The sequence below is a fragment of the Acromyrmex echinatior genome, chromosome 6 (genome assembly GCF_024713525.1).
Source record: "Acromyrmex echinatior isolate Ae372 chromosome 6, ASM2471352v2, whole genome shotgun sequence".
NCBI classification, from domain to species: Eukaryota; Metazoa; Arthropoda; class Insecta; order Hymenoptera; family Formicidae; genus Acromyrmex; species Acromyrmex echinatior.
Window position 1 is genome coordinate 4,873,030 of NC_141857.1, and position 21,557 is coordinate 4,894,586.

The 21,557-nt window shown below is 38.3% G+C and overlaps 2 protein-coding genes across 3 annotated transcripts in view; one reads left to right on the plus strand and one right to left on the minus strand.

Annotated features, from left to right (window-relative positions):
- LOC105153987 (Mediator complex subunit 20) overlaps window positions 1–21,557 on the minus strand; it is a 94,654-nt gene that overhangs the window by 3,537 nt on the left and 69,560 nt on the right. For both annotated transcript variants that reach the window (XM_011069185.2, XM_011069184.2), the window contains exon 3: window positions 2,816–3,075. In XM_011069185.2, coding sequence (XP_011067487.1) covers window positions 2,816–3,075 — 260 coding nt within the window. The remainder of the gene's footprint in view (window positions 1–2,815; window positions 3,076–21,557) is intronic.
- The window catches only part of LOC105153985 (facilitated trehalose transporter Tret1-2 homolog), a 70,554-nt gene continuing 62,283 nt past the window's right edge, over window positions 13,287–21,557 (plus strand). Inside the window, exon 1 of the mRNA XM_011069182.2 lies at window positions 13,287–13,896. The gene's annotated coding sequence lies outside the window, so the exon portion shown is untranslated. The remainder of the gene's footprint in view (window positions 13,897–21,557) is intronic.

A 21,557-nucleotide genomic window follows, 5' to 3' on the forward strand; every position in this document is an offset into this window, starting at 1 on the left:
TATAAATTGTGTTATTTTTTAAAAAAAATTTATGAATATCAATTTAACACAAAAAATTTAAATAACATAATCACATTATGTTAAATTAACGATCAAATATGTTAAAAATTCAACACAAAATTTTAAGTGGATCAATTTCAATATAAATACAAAATGTTTTTTAATGTGAATAAAAAGTTTTTTTTCTGGGTCATGAGTGTTTGCGATGTATGTTCAATGTGTTGATAAGTGATTGCAGTCAAGTGCGGGAGTCGCAGCGGCGAATAAGAGGGCGGAAGGAAGGAAGCGTTCGCCGTTGCTGGTGCAGGAAGCCGTCCGGGAGAAAAGTGTTCGTTCGAGGGTCGACGAGGGAGGTAGAGCGAGGGAGCGAAGATTTAACACGAGTCTCTCTCTCTCTCTCTCTCTCTCGCGCGCGCGCGCGGGGGAGTTTCACCATTGAAATTAATGGGGGGAGTCGGGGGTTATCGTGACGTATTTGACGTCGTGGTCGCTGTACAAACGGCGCAGTTACCGATACGAATGGCTGCTGCTGGAGCATTTAAAGCCGGTGTCGCACTGGGTGTGTGTACAGGGTACACACGCGAACGTGCAATGTACGTGTCGCTGTACAGCCAGATGAATCTGTCGAAGGGGAAAGGGCGGCTGCGGAAGATATACAGGAAGCATCGTCGAGGTAACGCTGCGAAGTCTGGGTGAAGATCGTCGATGCGAAAAAAGGGAAGGAAACAACTCGACGAGATTTCTTTCATGATTCTTGAGAGTAGGGCTTGGAAGTGCTGTCCGCGCATTGTCCGTGTTGCGCCTACTTCTTGGGGTGAAGAAATGCAATCCGCAGAAATATTTATTCGACTACTTATACACTGAAAACAAATTTACTAAATCTTAATAATATATATATTTCTTTGAATAGTATTATGTCTAGTATTAAGTAACCGTTTATTTACAGTAAATAAATATTAATTCAATAAAAAAAAAAAATAGTTAAATCAAATTAATAATTTTTGTATTAAATAAATATGTTTACATTTAGTATATATTTATTTAGAAAAAATATCAAATTTTAATAAATATTAATTCATATTTATTAAAATTTCATATTTTTTTCAACATGTTCAACTTACGCGATTTATGCGAGGAAGTTAACGTATTAAGCTATTTAGACGAGTAAAACTCCGTTCGATCTCGCGAATTAATAATTCGTAAGCCGATTAAGTTGTTAGATAACGGGTATTAATGGGCAAAGCAAATACAAAAACGATTTAATTTCAGAGCATACGCCGTATTAGCGAGATTGTAATTCCGTGTTAAACGTACATAGGTGCTCGACAAGCCTCGGGGTATCGGCAAAGCGAATACAATTCGTAATGACGTTCCGTATCGGTATGCGCGTATGTATCTTGCATGTTTACAGATATCTACGCGACAAGTGCATCCGAGTGGCATCCGATAACTCGCTTTTGTGTGTGTACGTGAGATACGTTGCACGCTGATGCGAAATCTTCCCACATGTCTTCAATTCGCATAAAAACGATCTTTGATCCGACATTACTATATAATCCAATCCCACTCGTTAATTACGAAGCATTATTAGTTCATCTTATTATTACTTCATCATATTAATTATTAAAAACAAGAAAAAGCTTTAATGACAATTAGTTTTCAAATTTATTTTTATCTACTACACAAAAAGAACAATTTTGTTGAAATATCTATCAATTTAATCGTTAGATATAGAAAGAAAAAATAAAAAATTATTTATGTTGAAATAAGAATTTGTAAAAATTTATAAAAATGACTAAAAATAATTCGCTTTTTAATTCCTTCTCTCTCTAAAAAGGTTTTTTTTAAAATTTTTAAAGACTGATAATTTTTTCCTATGATTTCTTCCTACTTCCTTTCGTCTACTTCCTTTACTATTAGGTGTTGGAATTAATTCGTAGCGTTTTACAAGTGATGGAAAGTACTTTCATTAATGTATTTTTTAATGCTCATGTGAAATAAATAACATTCTTTCATTAAAAACGCTACGAATTAATTCCAACACCTAATATATAAGAGAGTACTCATACAGTCAAACAGGATTGATGTAACATCAATAGGACGATTTATCGTTAGCATCCGGACTTAATTACTCGATTATTCCTCTGTTCTCTTGATCAGCAGTGATACGTCGATGGCATGAAATATCTCGGGCGTGCCGAGTTTGACACGCGAGACACGTATTCGCCATGCGGCGCGATGAGGAATCAAAGGGTGCGTGGTGTCCATGTTTCGCTTCTAAAATATACCTATTGTATAACTGGCTATGTACATACACGATTTACGCGGGTGGAGCTCTCGTGACCGAGTTATCAATCGATAATGCACGCTCGTCGCATGAATGACAGAGAAGACAACGGAAGCAGCAGGGGACTCGTCTCAAAATGTCTCTCCCCAAAGAATTTGTTACGGATTCGGGGGATCAGAAAATCGACGTTGTTCACTTCCGGATTTGAATGACACAGAGAACAACCTATCTTCGTTTTCCGAACGATCAAAGGGGGAAAGCAAAATGACAATCGTGAGCGAAAAGCGATATTCCGAATGAGCTTTCTATGTGAAGATAAAACAGATTTTAGCGTGAGGGAATTTTTATGAGAGAATCAAGGCCGAATTAAAAATACCGAAAACGACGATCCGTCAGAGAATCGAAATGAAAAATATATCACTTTAAAAAGCTGGAGGATCAAAAGAGGACAGTTGGACTGATAATTTTTCAATGTCATTTTTAGAGAGTTTCTTTTCATTTTGAAAAGAAATACGGAGTATCACTTACTTCTACCAAGACGCCTTTGAAATTCTGGCTCATCGTCACGCTGCCCAATTTGACGCAGAAGTCGCCGATCTCGAATCGCGGTCCTTTGGATTCGATCTTCGTTTGCTTCTTACTGGTGTAGATAGTCGTCATTTTCATCATCAGCAGATCGAACAAGCCGTCCGCTATCAGTGGCACTACTTTGCTGCCCGACTCGAGGAGAGCGAACACCGAGGCTGGCTGCTCCGAATTGTGCAGCACATGCACGGTCCTTTGAACGCCTGCAAAGTGCAAACGAGCGTCGTGTTTAAGTACAAATTTTGTTACATTGTTCATCAACTATATGTTAAACTGTACAAGGAGTAACAAGAAATAATAAGCATCGGATTCGAATAAAAGTGACCCTTTATTACCGTTAATGTATTGCTAGAATTTATCTTCATTTAATGTCACCAAATAGAGATAAACAAATCAAGATTTTTTTTACGCCGAATCAAATCGAATTTTATTTTTTTCTTTAGCCATTAAGAAAGTAAGAAATAAGGAAATGATAATAAGATCTGGTTAACTTGTGGATTAGACTTAACGTCACTTAACTTAATGATAAAGTGTAAAATTTGTGTTTTTCTAGCTACGATTAATCACTAAACTGGTTTCGTAGTAATTTAATGAGATAAGTAACTTTACAAGTTACTTACTATAAAACCATCAGTTTAGTAATTAATCGTAGCAAAAAAATTAAGTTTGATCAAAAGTTAACCAGCACATGAGCGTCCAGAGGAAGGGGGAGAGGGAGCTTTGCCGCTCCCCATGATCGACGCGTGTTGAATACAAACGCGTTTTAGAGTGATTAGTAGCAAAGTGATAAACAAATTTAAGCAGAACGAGAGAAAATTAGAGAAAATTCTCGTTTGAGGAAAGTGAAAAAATGAAAAAAATTAATAAGGAATAAAAAACCTACTACAAAATAAAAATGACAAAAAAATTTTTAAATATAAAAATACAAAAAAAAACCCAAACAAACGAAATACCTTCCTCAACGTACACTTACCGTGTTATGATGAGGAAGCTTTTAACTAAAAAGTGTATACATTAGTGATGGTGTACAATAAATGACGAAAAAAAAGGTCAGTCATTAACTCGATACTGTAGGGATTGTAGGGTCACCACGGAAAGAAATATTTGAATAGACTGCCCCCCCCTCCCTTGCTAGAAAAAAATCCTGCGGATCTTTCGACCATAGTAAAAAAGAGTGACGACATTATTGTCCGCAAGATTTTTTTCTAAGGGGAGGAGTCTTGCTACACATAAGGAAAAAATGTTCATAGTCCTACTGGAAATAAAAAACTAGAAGGTAGAACTAAGGAAGGTGAGTGAGAAATGTTTAACAATTAACAAACAAGAAAATATGTAGATTTTTAAAAATGTATTAATCTTAACTTACTATTTTAATTTTTAACTAAATATGATTAAAAATATGTTCTGGTATGAGAATATATTTCTATCATCACACACAAGTTTACGATTTATTAATCATTATTAATGTAAGTAATTATATTTTAAATTATATATTAAATTCTAATTTAAAGAGTGAGCAAGAATGAGCAAGAGTGAGGTCTTTGCGTGCATTACGTCTTCAACGACGGAAGCCCCATGTGCGCATATATTACGATCGCGAGGTAAAGTCAGGTGCAGCTTAAACTTCAACCCCCGTCGTTGAAGTTACATCTAGTCGGCTTCTCCGGGATCTCAATATTGCGCGAGTAATAATAATCCTGCTTAATAACTAGGCCGACAGTCAATTCCGCGATTCGTCGCAGATTGCAGCGAGTGAACTATTAGCAGCCAAGATAAGCTCGTAACGAGATTAGAAAAAAAAGAGGAAATGCATCACTGGAATGGTTATACCATTACACGTCCATTGTTCATCCGTAAAGCAGAAACATGCGACGAGTTTAAATTTACGACGTGTGAAACTCTTCTGAATATTCATAATTCGTCCACTACCACCTCGCTCAGCTACGTGCTTCGTCCACGTAATGGCAGGGTACGGGTGTAGGCCCTAACGTATGAATAATTTATCTGTTAAATTATAACGCGCCCTTTTAGCGCAACACGTCCGAATGACACGATTTTTTATCCTGCGAGGCGAACGACCGCGGACAGTTTTATGCGCTCTAATTTCGGGTTGCCGGTCAATGTATTTATCGTTGCGGTGATATTCGATCTAACGCCCTCCGGGATGCTCGGATATCATTTCTACCTATCTATAACGTCAAAATCCAACGTCATTAAAATCAGGTATAGATATGGAACAATAAAGTATCAAATAAATACAAATAATTCTACTAATGAACAACAACGCTGCTATATAGTTGGCATATTTCTGACATTTTGTAAAATTGTTATCGGAAACTCGGAACCGGGACTGTGCCGGTCAGATATCATTTCCACCTGGTACTACATCCGCGTCCATGTAACGCAAATAATTCGGCTGGCACAGGCGAAATGTAATTCGTGCTCGTACTCTAAGCAGCTTTACGCGCGTTCTAATACATACGCGGCTTTTGCAAAACGATGAACGTGTATATCTCATTCGCGCTCGAACGACCACAGATTAACGAACGACCGGATTGCTCTTACTCTCTCTCTCCATCGTCGGATCGTCCTCCTTCTCCTCCTTACCCTCTCGCTGCAATTTGCACCAACGATCATACGGTACTATGACGCGCCGCATGCCGCATACCGCATCGTCTACATCGCACGTTATGCGACGCCGTTACGCGAACGCACCGCAGGAGCCGCAAACGCAGATCCCGTCGTCATCTGCGATCGCAAAAAGGGGAGAGGAAAGACGAATAAGATATCTCTTCCACTTAGAGATTCTTAATAAGGAAACGTGCTATCCTGCAGAAGTGATGTCAAAAAAGACTTAACGTTGTACCGGATTATATCAGGTTTGAAATAAGTATTCTGGATAGTCAAATCTTGGGTACAAAATCCTTTGGATTTTGTACTCAAACATGGGATCGGAAAATGTTTGACCATTTCAACTTATAACTGTTGGATATCTCGAGAACAGTACAGTTTGAAAAAAAAAAAAAGTTTTAAATAAGGGTTATAGGATTTGAAGAGGATTATGAAATGAGCTATTTAGATTTTAAATCTAGGAACTTATTGGTCCACTGTGCGAGTTAATAAATCCCTGGACTCAAAATCTAAGAGTAACTCATTTAGATTCATAGGAGAGATTTGACAATCTAGAACACCTATTTCTTTCAACTGGTAGCGTTAGTTTTCTGATATTACTTTTGTAACGTAGCACGTTTCCTTGTAAGTCAGATCGATCCTTCTTCTCTCCACGGAACATCGGCTATAGTTCTTGAATGATTAACGGTTGAGAATAATGGGCTTCCGACAAATTGAGGATCGAGGAAAAGAGAAAGAGCACGGATGGTAAGATCTTCGGTTAATTTCAGATGGATTTTACTTGGATGGAATTTTAACGTGGAGCTCGTACAATGGCGAAAATATATTACATAATTAGGAGTAACAAATGGTAATGTCTTTTCGAGACCGAGAAAATTGTTGACCAGAGAAGTTGCTGTAGAAGCTGATTTTGTGTATCATATTTTGTTTATATGTCAAACTGCAAACTGATTTCTCTCTTCCCTTCATGTTTTTGACGAGCTACTCGATTTAAAATTATTGCTAAAATTCCATTATCCGTCTCTGCACGTGCATTCATTAATATGAAAATACGTTCGAACATAATGCGATCACGCATCATCGTCAAACGCATTACTTTGATTTCGCCAGTCATGCGACGCGTGTCAATTATCAGGAAATAATACCGAGAACAGGTAATGTTCGTTTATTATAGCTATAGCATTTATCAATCGGCCGAAATGCAGTATTTTGCTAATTCGTTTGATAAGAGGCGAAAATTAACGCTGACAAAATTTTCGCATTCATCGAGTTGTATCCATCTTAATGCAAACATTTTTAATTATATACGGACATACATAAAATATAGATTGTATTTAAATATTAATTACTTTTTTGGAGTATTTCAAAAACTCATACATCCGCAAATCTATTATAAGTTCATCACAAGCGTCAAATTCATTCAAAATATATTCTGAATTCTAGTGAATTTCATATTTTAATCAAGATTATTAAATTCAAATAAATTCAATTTGCTTATTATATGTACAAAATCTTTTTCCATAAAATGTTAAAATATTTTTCAAAAGAGAATAAATTCTTATTTAAAAAAAATAATAATTTTTCAAAGATTGCTGTAAGTACATTTTTAAGACTTTATCAAGAAAATATTTTTATTAAAAATCTTATTTTTAAAGTTGTTTTTGACAAAGAATATTTTCTTAATAATACTTAAAAGAAAAGGTTATTTAAACTAAAAGTATATTGAGTACTTCATCATTTCTCTTAGCAGTAAAATAATATTTTTCTATCTATATATAATATGCAATAAAAAAACATTCAAGCGTATATCTACACAAAACGCAAATGTAAAAATATAAGATCGTCTTAATGCAAAACAGATATATTAATCGTATAGACTCAGCCAACTAATTATCCCGTCATGTACTCTTTCTTTCGCTTACATCGATGTTTTCCTCAACGAGAAAGCGATAAAATGTCATTCGCTCATAAACGTAATTTTTAAGAATCTCACATCGCGTCAGATCGCGTTTCCCTTATCTTTCTCTCATCGACGCGTGTCCGCGGTAATTAATTACTCTTATTGAGTCGCTCATGCTCCAGGTTGCACCTGCTTTGTCGCTCGACGACCGCCGAGCCGCTGATCCAATTTCAAGCATCGAGCGCCTTGCCGGAATCGCCGCCGCTCACGAGGGGGAGAGAGATGTTATTGATGAAGCATTACTATATAAAGCGCCGCATTATTCGTGCGATAAATCAAATGTAATTTCGGACGCGTCGCAAAATATACGTCGGACGGGTTGTACGCCGTACAATGCCTCCGGAGAGCCTTATAATTAAAACAAGAGCGCGGAGAATTTGTGGTTAGAAGAGGAGATGAATTTCGCAATTATTCAGCTTCCGGTTCGTGCATCAAGAATATTTCAAAATGCATCAGTCAGCGATAGAACGAATGATTCCCGACATACAAATCGCGAAGTCAAATTTTTATATCTATACCTATGGAAATATTAAATTTTTAATTATTAGATGGAATTGCTCAAGAATTTATGCGTATTTTTAAGGGGAGTTTAAAAATAAATTCAAGAATTTATGCATATTATTTAAGAGAAATTTAGAGATAAACAAGATAAAACACATTTATTTAGTTTATTAACATTCCTTATTTAATGATTCTCTCTAATATATAATACACAAATTTTCAAAGAGCGTGACTGTTTGTCGGTAAATTCTCCGGAGATAGAATACGGTAAATACTCGCGTAATAAATTTGTTAATTAATACGACGTAAAATATTTAATGTTAAATATGAACGTGGCGTTACATTTCACAACAGGTGTCTTTATCATGTTCAATTAATATATTTAAGTTATAGCGCGACTAATGGTTAATCGATATTTGAAAAAGCGTTCAATTTAACTTAATGTGATATTATAGAAATTGGACGAGTGCATTGAAAAAAAAATCTCAATATATTTTTTTTGAATAGTAAATAAATGTTTACTTACAATAATTAAATATTTATTTTATTAAAAAATGATAGTTAAATTAATACTTTTGTATCAAATAAATATATATTTAATATTTATATGTAAAATTTATAATTAATATTTATATTTAGTAAATATTTACCTAGAACCATTTAAACAAATATTTAATAAAATTTAGTATTTTTTTCAGTGTGGGACGGATCGATGGGGATCGTTTTCTTCCCTCTCCTTTCGATTCTGCCGTCGGGGAGATTCGCCAAGAGGGGAGATTCGCGATCGCTTTATTAAAAGTTTCAGCTGCTACCCAGCGGTCTGTGCAACGGACGATCCACCACCCAGTGAAAGTTCATGAAGTCACTTTGTACATCAGCGAGCGAAAAACGATAGAGAAATCGCATTTGACGCCGCCGGAGATGCTCGCGAATCTTGATGCGTCCACATCTTACACGCGATATTATTAATAGACCAAGGTGAAACCTTGCTGATAATCACAGATTTATCTTGTCGGGTTTGTTAGTCGGAATGTATCAAGATATCTGTGAATGAATGTCTAAGTCGTACGAATCGAAAACGTTCGAATCGAAGCGTGACATCGTTACGTGAGAGCGCAATTCTCTCTTGCAGAGACGAGAAACAATGACGTGTGCAAAGCAGTTTGTCGCAATATCATAACAAATTGATGTTCAAATGTTCGGGCGGGTCAGTCGAATTGGCAGGCGCGAGGACGAGATTTCTCGATTAGTTTCGACTACGCGGGGATTCCTTCAATGACGAGAATTTCGACCGTGATGCGGTAGGGTTGGATCGATAAAGAAAGAGAGAGAGAGAGAGAGAGAGTCGGTCGCGAGTCCACCCTTTTTCGATTCCAGCCCTCATCTCCTCCCGTAGTTTGTGTGACGTAAACAACTTGGAGCATCACAAGGCGCCATTGTATTTTAGACCCCCAGGGTATTCCGATTCACCATATATATCCACCCCAATTCCAAAACGTGGAACCCAACAGGAGGCCCAGGGGGAGGCTACGAGACTTTATTGTTGAGCAATTTATCCTCCATTCAGCTCGTCGTGCCGAGAAAGAGCTTTTCACTGGGTGTGTCCGCGTGATCCTTTCCCCTTCCTTCCCCCTTCCTCCCCCTTCGTATTTTATCGAGACATTAATTAGAATCAACGTATGAAGTTGTTACGTTTACGATATTATCGCGTCCCCGTAGCTCGTTTTACGAGTGTAATTCAAGGATAAAATCATACCGCGCGTCCTTCTACGTCGTCGTTACATTCGTCGGAGAACGTCCAGTGAAAATGCAAAGTGTCGCATCGATACGTATTTATCTCGTTATATCTCCGCCGCGCGAATTAATTAGCAACTATTTATACTGGTCTCGGTCTCGGACGGCGTTCCATCGTCATGAGGTGATTCGCTCGTTCATAATCTCCTCGGATCGATCCGGATTAAGCCGTTGTACACAAGCTGGTCGCGATACGTTAAATCTCCCTCCGATTCTCTAGGTCCCGGCCTTTTATTTTCTCCCTCCAGAGAGTGTGTCTCATGTAACAGACCGCAACAGACGCGTATAATCGTTCGCTTCTAATCGTATTTGCAATCGCGATCAAATTGCGAACATAGTGAATCTAAATAAGCCGCAAATAAAAAGGGTAGTCCCATCTGAGGCACAAAACATGGTTGCCACAAATTCTTCGTCCTAAAATTCCATAATTTTTCTCGGATTTTCATCAAAATTTCATTATTTTCCCTAACTTTCAATAATATTTTGAAACTTTTTGTATTTTTGCCTTAATTTGGAACCCATTAAATATTTTGTTGAGAGTGTAATTTAACATAGCAATGTAAATATTATTAATGTTGCTAACCCTGCATTTAATTATTAAATTAATAGTATTTCAAAACTGTGTAGATGTGATGTACGCATATCAAACTTTTTTAAAATCCAGAATTTTTATTTTCCAGAAAATTCTCTAATATTTTCCTGATTACCCTGATCTAATATTTTGCAATTTTCCTGACATTTCCTTGATTTCTAGTTTTGCGGCAATTCTGATAAAGGACGTTTTTATCCAACTCTTTACCAAAGAAAATAAATACTCTTGGATATTTCTCTTTCAAAAATTATTTTATTCTCGGTACTGAAAACTCGGTTCTGATGTATCGAGTCTTTATTCTAGTTCGCGATGTCCTTATACCTAAATTATTCGATTTCAGAAAACCCCGGATCTCGTCCTGCGAGAAAGCGATATGTGCGAAACGAAGAACCAACAGCCACTTAAAAAAGCGAAGTATTACATCGATTGAAAAATATACGCCGGAAACTTTCCAAACAGGCCGACAAATGTCACCCACTTCCGTTCTTTCCTAACCGTGGGACGCCTCGACCTACCCTTTTCCGTACATTGTAAGGATCCCCGATCCATCTGAACTAACCCAGACCTAACCCAGTAACTCCACTCGCGGTCATTGTAACCCTGAGGCAGTCCAACTCCCCTTCCCCCCTTCTCTCTCTCAACATCGCGTCTCTCCGGGTTTCCTCTTCACAATCCCCCCTTTCCTCTTACCTCCTCGTCCCCTATTTACCCCCGCACGTACAAAACATGCGGATCCGTACGCGGAGGCGACGGGGTGGTTGTCAGGGGGGAAAAGGGGGTTATGCGCAGGGGGTTTTCGTGCGCGATGCCACAGCCAACCCGACGGGGTAGTGTCTAGGGGGCTGCGTTCTCTCCCTCTCTCAGTTGGCCGCGATTCATCGCCGGGTATGTACGTCCCGGTCGTCGTGCTGGCCGGGTGGCACGCCAGCAGCAGGTCGAGGAAGCGCGAGAGGGTGGACTTTGGGTCGCGCTTCCGTCGCAACCCTCGTTCTCCACCTCCTTTTCCATCGTCTCCTCCTTCGGTTCCTCTACCTTCTGCTTTCTCGCGTTGTGCTCCGAGAGAGGGTTAAAGTCGCTCTGCACGATTCACGGGGGACTTTTTTTTTCACGGAGGAGCGAAAACAGCGCTGCTCTCGCGACTGCGATAGGCACAACGCTGGTGCCAGACCGATGCGACGCGAGTGCGGCGAGCTGGTGATACTCACGCATACACAATACACACACACGCTAAACAACAACGGACGAGGTGTGTGCAATAATCAAGAAAGTAACGCGGGTATCTTCGTAACTGCATGAATGCTACGGTATAACATCTTAAAATCGTTATATGAAATTGCCTCGACCAACGCCGAGGCTCGAGATCGTACAATCCACTAATCAATTAATTCCACGATCGATAAAATCGATCAGGCTTTCTTCGATCTCGTGATGTGAATTTTTCGCTTCGAAGTGCTTTCGAGATTATCCCGTTCCCTTTGGTGTTCCGGAGTCGCTCGGAGTCGTTGGGAAATTGTGCAGGTAGCTGGCGGATAAATCGGGCGGAGAGGAGAAAATCAAACATCTCCAGAAGCGACAGTGTCATATGATCGATCGTCGACGTACGCATAATAATTGCCGAAGCTAATGTGACGCAAGTTGCACTTGGTCGCTCCATGTCGATTTAACTGAGATTCGGCTAGATTCGGTCGTCGCTCTATAAAGCGACGATCAGAAAGAATTTATTCGTGCTTGATTAAAGAAGAGTGTTTCGGATCCAGTAATCTCTGTAGAAACGCGAGACTACTCTCGGCGCGACAATTAACGCTTCGAGGGAATTTCTTGAATCGCGCGACCCATGAATTAATGGAGCATTTACATTCCCGGGGAAAATGCGAGAAGTAAATGAAATTGCGGAATCAATTGCACGCGAAATTTCGAACCAGGGAAAATCAGGATTAAATGACCAGCAGCTGATCGATTAACCATTAGGTAAACGCTTAACGATCGATTCTGTTCTCTTCCTCTCTCGTAAAAACAAAAACGATCGAGAAATAAGAAGCATCGTAAAAGCTGTGAAAATGAAGAGTTACAGAACGAATCTTTCCTGTTTGCGCAAAAACACTTAATTAACAAAGCTAAAGATACAGATGAAAGATAAATGAAAATATTCGTTCGTTGAATTATTTTTTTTATTAACCTTGATATATTAAGATAAGCATTTTGAGATAATTACGAGTATAAGAACTGCCAATACGATCAACGTGCGTCTGTGTTTGGGGCTAATACGGTAACAGATCTCGTCGAGCACGATGCCTCGGAAAGAAAAATTTCCTTTTACCGAGGCAAGCTTCTTAAAGACAGGATTTAAATTCATCCATCTGTACATCCGGCTTTCAAAAGTTGGATCTTCAAGTTTCTCTCTCGTATATCCTCAAATTTCAAAATTAATAAACGCTCCATCCACATCCTAATATCAAAATATTTTTATAAATATTTGTGGATTTTCAATAATATTTATCTTTCACGGTGTGTCGCGTACGTACACTGAAAAAAAATGTACACTAAATTTTTTAATAAATATTTATTCAGAACTAACTAGAACGTTTACATTTTTTATTCGGTAAATAAATATTTACTGAATAAAAAAATTATAATTAAATCAAATTAATAGTTTGAAATAAATATACCTTTATATTTAATAAATATTTAGTTAATTCAAATATTTAGTCACAAATATTAATTTTTTTCTATTCAAATATTTACTAAAATTTGGAACATTTTTTCAATGCACGGAATTGGGAAAACAGTTCATTGCGTCACGCGCAAACGACCAAGTGCATTCGCGTCGCTGCGGATGGCTTTAACGATTATACTCGTTACGCGGCCAAAACCGGCGATACGGCGTGATCTCGACCTCGCGAGGCTAACAACTCGCGCCTCTCGATTCCACAGAGCGTTCGGGAGGAGAATACTCGATCCGGCCGATAATGGATGGAGGTGAACGCGCAAGTACATTTCGCGGAACGAGTACCAGCGACGAGTACGAACGACGAGCAAGACGGCTTTGCATAATCCGCCGCGCGCCGACCTGCCTCGTCGAGAGAGAAGCGGAGGACGGGATGATTCCACACGGCGCGACGAGGATCGCATTTTTATTACGACGGTCGATCGCGCGATCGGTTGGTCCTCGGTAGAGAAGAGCGAGAACGAGAGAATCCCGCAGAGGAGATCTGGTCGCGTGGCACGGAACGAACGAATGAACTCTCGTCGTCGATTCCGCGAGACTGAAAAATCGTGGACTGGTCGCCGCTACAAGGAGAGGAGATCTTTCTTTTCTTTTTTCTTTTCCGCCTTCGTTCCCTTTTTACGGCGTCGCGCGCGCAATGCGGACTACCAGGGGGAAGGAAGTGCATCTCGTCGAAACCGGAGCAAGGTGATTAATCACCCGCCGCTGCGGATGCATTGACCAGTCGATGCAGCTGCACCCGCGTGCCGCGACTCGCCCACGCAATCTTCTCAGTCTCGTCTCGCAGCCGATCGGGAATGCATGAGAATCGCGCGGCGTAGGTAGGTGAGACGCAAACGACTATTCGTTGCGAGCGAAGCGAGAGAGATTAGAAGTGGCACGGAATCGTCAGATCGGGGGTCTTAGTCGTCGATCGGTCACGGATCTCACATTGATCTCGAGGAAACGCCGTGACTAAACGGTATTGGGATGATTAATGGTTTTTTGCGAGAGATGCACGCGACGATATCGATGTTACACTATATCGGAGTTTAAGACGCGGGTTTAAGGCTATGCCAGCAAAATCGTTTACGTTTGAGGCGCAGACTGCGATTTCTCTTTTACACATGTATATGTTATATAAAACAGGGAACATCACTGTTAAATCAAAGGAGCAATCGTAAACTCAATCCCTCGAAGACGTTTTAATTAATGTTTTGTTATTTTTAACCTCCATGTATTAAAATGTAAATCAATCCATTTCTGTTAGTTTCAAAGTAAATAACATTATTGACATGTACATTTAGTAAACTAAATTTCAATCAGATTTAATACATTCTTTTTAGTTAAATCATTTAAATCTATTGTTTTAATTAAATTAACGACATATCGAGTGAGATCACTTATAGAAATGATTAAAAATAACTCAAATTATGTGTAACTTAATATTAAGGATTTAACAATGATTATTTATTCGAAATTAAAATGTAACACGCAAAAAGAAAGACTTATGAGAAATTGGAACGGCGAGATGAATTGTATCAATAAATATAAACTAACGGGATTCTCGACGCTGATTAAAGAGGCATAGCTAAGAGACAAAATGAGAAATTAGTTTTCTAATTGGTTGGAAAGTTGATAGATATCGATACGAATTATTTTCGATGAAGGGGCACGGAGTGGTTTGGGTGTCCGGGCGGGATCGCGGGGCTTCATGTCGCTTTAAAAAGAAGAGCATGTCGGTGCAGTGTTGCACATCGGTCCATCAGTAACAGCTGCATCATGGACGCGCGTTGCATTGTCTCGCGTCAGCAAAAATTCACTGGCACGAGAGGCTTACTTATTGTACACCGGCGCGACCTTTTCCCCGCCGTTTTATATCCCGGTCGCGTAAGCTCCGGCGATGTGCGAGGTTTATCATACGATTTAATAGCGTTCTGGAAGGTTATTGGTCCGTACAAACTTGGAACGTTACGAGGGACTTAGAGAAGAACTCCCACTCTTGCTCTCTCTCTACCTCTACCCTGTAGATCCTTTCATTTTACGTTCGGCGATCGATCGAAGAATTTAATCTGCAGAGAAAGAGCAGACCGGCCGCTTTCTCTCTCTCTCTCGCTCTCTTTCTCTCTCTCGTTTCATTATCAATAGCGACCGCTGATTTTCCGCTCCACGGCCATAGGCGATAACATTAAGTTACGCGCTCGCGATGATCGTTAAGTTATTACAGTATTTATCATTTCCACTGACACGCCATAAATATTTTAATGCGATATGCATTATAATCTCAATGCGGATAAAAAGAAAAGCTTTAAATCTACTTTAAATTGGACCTCTTTAGATTAGGATCATTTTAAAGCTTTAAATTCCGTTATTTAACTTGAGCAGAATAAAATTCATAAAAATAAATATTTGATTTAAAATGACACGTATTATAGTGAACTAAAAACGAAAAATCGGTTATGCAGTGACTGTGATAAAGAATTGGTAAAATTTCCGCGAGGATTGCACGTCCATTGCCAAGCTGATGTCAATTAAAGCAAATGTCAGATATCGACCTTTGTAGAGTGGAATATCGAATTCCGCGTTGCGGCTCCGATACACTGACCTTCGCAACATTTGTGTCCACGATTTTTGCACGATGTATTTTTCATAAGGTGTTCTCAGTACTTAGGAAATGAAGATCTTAAATTCTCGCCCTAAATTCTAGCATGAGATTTCTGCGCGCGTACGTGCGTGCGTGCTTGCATGTTAATTTAAATTAATCGTCGCTGCAGCGACAACTGATTTAATGCGTGGCTCAATCCGGCCTCTGACACGTTCACGAGGGATGAGTTACGGTAATTCGCGTGCAAGACAGAATCCATTTACAATGGAGACATTTACAGAGTAGATACATACGCGCAATTCCACGTGGGTGTTTAATGCATCGGGGCTTTTGTGTTCCTACACTCTATCTGCATTATCGTTGCGTGTTGCGCGATTTTTCGCGAGAACATGATTTCTCTGTTCCGCGTAAAATCACGGCGATCATGCTCGCGATAACCGAGCGGTAAAATCGGTAAGATTAATGTTCGCAACACGTGGTAAGAACATACCGTATCGCAGTCCGTATTCGATTATCAGTTAGAATTAATCCAAGATCGATAATAATATTGTAATATTCTCAGATAAATGCAGTGCACAATGGACAGAGTTCTTTTCCATTTGACGGACAAATTTTTTAAAATTTGATTTCACTATGTAATGAAATGAGTAAAATTTATTTAATACGCAAATGTACAATAGTTGCCAAAAATTTTACAAATAATTTTTGTCAATTTATTTCTCAAAAATTTATATTGTAAATTATTAAAAATTTTTTATACTCAACTTAAGAACATAATATTTTAACTTAAGAACATAATATTTTAACTTAAGAACATAATATCATATATTAAATATATTATAAAATATTTGTGTGAACTTTTATTTGTAAACATTTTTTTATCTCAAAATAAGCAATACAATAAAATTATTTATTGATCGGAGACTTTTGGCAGCTACTGTATATATGTCCAGTAAATTTCACAATATTACAATTCGACTCACTGATACGTGATTATTCCTTTGTATGACAGGCTTATCCGGCTATCCTCGGCTTACGTGAGAGAACTATGGTTGCTTTTTTTTTTAAAAAGAAAATTCGTAATTAAAATTTGGAAGCACGTTTCGGACCTCACATGCAAGAGAGATAATTCGAACACGCGGACGTGCGACGCGTTTGTAAATTGTACGTCAGAGAATAGCGTCGATGGGAGAAAAGTAAACGAAAGATGATCCTGTATACACGTATCTATGTCTGTGTGAACGATAAATTTCGGATTCACGATGCTGCAGATTGCGCTTGTATAGTTGGGCGTATGTATGATGCTTTCACCAAAGTACTTTCCACTTTCCTCTCACTGAGCTTATGGAAAAAGTTTAGTTTTGGTGCCGATATATAGTCGTCGTTTTGATTTTTCGCGTGTGTAGCGATGAAAGAGGAAAATGACGATGCGACTCGAACGAATACTAAACTTAGGTGACAAATCAATTACTCAGAAATTCAATCGTCTACGACGCAACAGCTCACAGAGAAAAATGTTAAGTGTAATATGCGCTAGAATTCTATGATAAATTTTCTGGAATTGGGGAAGATTCTGTAAAGTAAATCTATAAGTAATACATTTTAATAGAATTTACTTTATCGACGAGTATTTTTTGCCTTACTGCTAAAATTTACTGCGTAATAAAAAATACAATGTATAAAGCCTTGAGTTATTCATGCTTATCAGAGAGTTGAGCATAATATAATTTACTGTAAAGTAATAATTACTGGATTTACTATAATCGTAATGTACTTTTTACTTTACACCTCCGACATTTTTACTTTCAAGTACACTGAGAAAAAAACATATATATATCCTAAATTTCAATAAATATTTATTTGAACAGTACCTAAATATTTATTAAATATAAGAATATATTTCTTTAATACAAAAAAATATTAATTTGATTTAACAATCATTTTTTTTTATTAAGTAAATATTTATTTATATAAATGTTTAGTTGGCAGTATTCAAATAAATATTTATTTAAATTTAGGCTTTTTTTTCTCAGTGCAAGTAAAGTTTGTCATAAGTTCGGCAAAAATAGTCAGAATATTTTTACTAGTCTTATAAAGTAAAAATTATTCAATCATTTGTCTCCGTGAAGGATTTTTCCTCTCTCTGCATTTCAATGGAAGACTTATAAGTTGCTAATTGCGGCTAATTAGAGTTAATGATAATATAAACGAGCAAGATGAAGTAATTAGTAAATATATAGATGGAGAACAACAAACGAGACAAATTGGCGGAGATTTAATCTGATGAGTGGTTGCAAAGATACTTGATGGTAATGTTTATCGCGCAAATATTTCTCGAGCGAAAAGGTAATTCTGGAAACGCGAAAATATCTCGGCATTCGTTCGTGAAATCAGTCTGTGGTCGTAATGAAACATTGGTGAACGTTCGACGACGGCGACGATCGATCGACATCAATAAACTCGTAATTAGACCATTCATAATGGCGGATCCGGCATGATTTAACGGATCTACGGTAGATCGTCCTCTTTGCTCTCTGCTCACAAAAACTCACGCGCCACGCGTTGCAATAGGTTTCCGATTGAGTATAATTGAACGTGACGTCGAGTAGCATTTCCCGATATTAAACAAACACGCTAACGAATATCATTCACGGTTATTACATCGACATTAAATACAATCGAAGCGACCGTGCACATCGAAATACTCTATACGAACACGGTTAACAGTATCCTGAACCGTGGAAAATATAACTGTGCACACATCATAATAAGTAGGTAATTATAACGTCAAGTGAACAATACGATTGCGGGACGACGCAATAACGGTAATAACGGTTATTGGATTTTACGATCGCCGAGCATTGTAACTTTCGCACATTCGCGAATTCTCGTAATCGGCAAATTTTTGCGAAGGAGATTTCGTGAATTTTTAATATAATAGAATTATACTCGCGACGATCAATGAGAGATCGCGAGAGATTCGCTTGTCGGCGATTTATCCGCGTCCAAGTAATTCTGATCGATTGTGAAGTCACGCGGAAGTGCCTGGTTTCATTCATGCATAAGAAGAACGGATTGTCATTTTCGTGGCGTGATTGCGGTCGTATCCTTCACGCGACGCGAATGGAAAGGTCGCCTTGGAGAGGCACCGCGTCGTAAGAATCTCCTCGTAGCGGTACAGGGATCAAAACTTTTCAGCCAGCCAGAGCCAGCCGGCGTCTCATAATTTATTCTCCCGCGAACGAGATGGAGGAGAAAAAGAGAGAAACGCTTTGAACACTTAAAAACCTGCCACAGAGTGTAAAGAGAAGAGTATAAGGGATATCTCCCCTCTTCTTTCTCTCTATCTTTGCGTCCCCTTTTTTATATCCTCTCAGTAGCGTCACAAATCCTACAAACGAGTCGGAACGTATTACTCCGGTCCGTCTGTTCGTCCCTCTTTCTTACGCGTTTTCTCATTTTTCTTCCCCCTAACTGCCGTGGCATATCGCGGCCGCAATTCGCGACGTTTATCGTCGAGAGAGAATAAATATCTAATGTAGGACTGAACCTTAGTTGGACGTTGGATCACAATAACCGTAAACAATAATTTAATCCTAGGACGAAGATATATGACGGTTATGCACTAGGCATTACGTGATGGTTACGTTGGAACGTACGTGGATTAAAAGAGGATTGCAGCTGAGTATCAACAGCTGTAGAGAGAAAGAGAGCAAGAGAGAAAGAGAGATGATGTATGTTTTTTAAATTAATGACCGACGTGGACCGGTGGAATTCCGCCGCGGGCGTTGCGGAAAATACTACGTTTCTGCCGGCGTCACGTGTTCTGCGTAATTGATGTTCGATCGATCGATCGATCGATCGATCGCTAGTCGCGCTAGATAGACACGCTGCGCCGATTACGCTTTATGGAGATCGGAAATAAATCGTTCGCGATAAAATCGACCGATTTCCTCCCAACGCGAACAATGTACCCCGATGCAAAGGCACTACTTGCAGCCAATTTTGTAAAAATATTGCATAAACAATGCGTCATCGTAAGTTTGCAATACTCGATAAATGGAATCGCTGATAACCGATTGAAAGATAGCGTGTATTTAGCTTTAAATTATCTTTTACCGTTACGTAAAAGATAATTATTCATATTACGTGGCCGTACAATACTGATTAATGAAGAGGATTACTTGGCGCTGTTGCGATATGGGAGACAGGTGAAAATTTTTGAATTTTAATAAATACTTAGTTAAATATAGTGCCACCTAAATATTGATTAAATATAAAGATATATTTATTTGGTAACAAGAACCATTAGTTTGATTTAACAATCATTTTATTTACTGAATAGAAATTTGTTTGCTATAAGGAAACGTTTAGTTGGCAGTATTAAACTAAATATTTATTAAAATTGACTATATATTTTACTCGGTGTAAAAAAAATGCAATTTTATGCTGAAAGAATTCGACGTGCCAACTCTCGCTATCGACTGTCGGTTTTAAAGTTAAATCGTATTGAAAAAACAGGACCAATGGATCGATCAAAGTTCGTACCTGCAATCGAGCAACTTATATGCATCCTCAATCGTTTAATTATTTAATACAAATCTTACTCTTCTTCGAAAAGTTACTCGTGTTGAATGAAAATTTCATTACATGTGCCGGTAAAGTACATAATAAAATTATACAATTTCATGAATTGTTATCGTCATTTCGCTTTTTTAATTGTATATTAGAAGGTTGAAACTAAGTAAAATTATGATTGAAAACCATATCATGATGTAACCATTTAATAAAAGCATAAAACGGGGATGATCTTACTGGTGAGAAATAAAAAATAAGAGAGAGATAAAGTAAGGGACAAGATCAAAAGACAGAACAAATCGCTCGACGAAATCAAACTTTGTCAAACGTTTTGTTTTAGCGTACGGGATGGCGACCCCGTGAATCAAAATCGCCAGTTAATCCGACGGTAATTACGGGTAAATTCAATCGAATTAATGGTCGTCGTCAGTGCGTCGCGTGAGTTATCGGCTGGCTGCTGCCAGGGACATGAGGCTGGACTTCGTGACCCGATATTGCGTCGACAGTCCCGATATTGGCAACGGCAGCAGCAGCAGCAGCATCATTTCGTAGTCTTGGAACGAGAGGAACAATAGTCAGCACGATACGCGAGTCGCGTATCTATCTTTGACGCCGCCGATCTCTCTAACCGGCAGAATTCCATCGCGTCGGATTGCGAAAAATATTTTGCAAGATTGCCCTCAAGACCACGAGCTTGCCGATAATTATTGGATAAACATTTCTATCAATCTTCAGCAGGCAAATAACTAGTCGCACTAGAAAAAAAATTTAGCACGCTTCCAGCAAAACTATTTACTTCAGTCGAGGCAATTGTAATAAAACATCTTGTTTACGTAATAAAAAATGTAGTTGCCTACGAAATACATTCCTTTATAAATAACAAAAATATTTGTTCATATCGACCGAACAATTTAGTTTGCGTAAAATTACAATTTTATTCGATATATTTTAAATAAGAATTTTTCTTCGGCATATTTTAACTTTTAAAATTTTTGTTTTGTTATAGCAAAATTTTAGTTCATGGTACCAAATATTTTTCTAAGTGCGATATTGATTACTCGTCTTTTGTAAAAATTCGTATAGTATTAATAATAAAATAATAACGAGATAGAAAAAGAAATTGTTATGTCGAACAAATCTTATTTTCTGTCATCGAAAGATAGCTTTCCGTTATGTAAAATGGACAGCTGATAAAAAGCGCATGATCACGTCGGCGGAATATTTCGAGGAATCGTGTCACGCTTTGCATGCCGACGGACGCGGTATTTTTTAAAACGCCTCGGACGGGCCATAAGGCATACTCTCCGTGTCGCGTCCGAT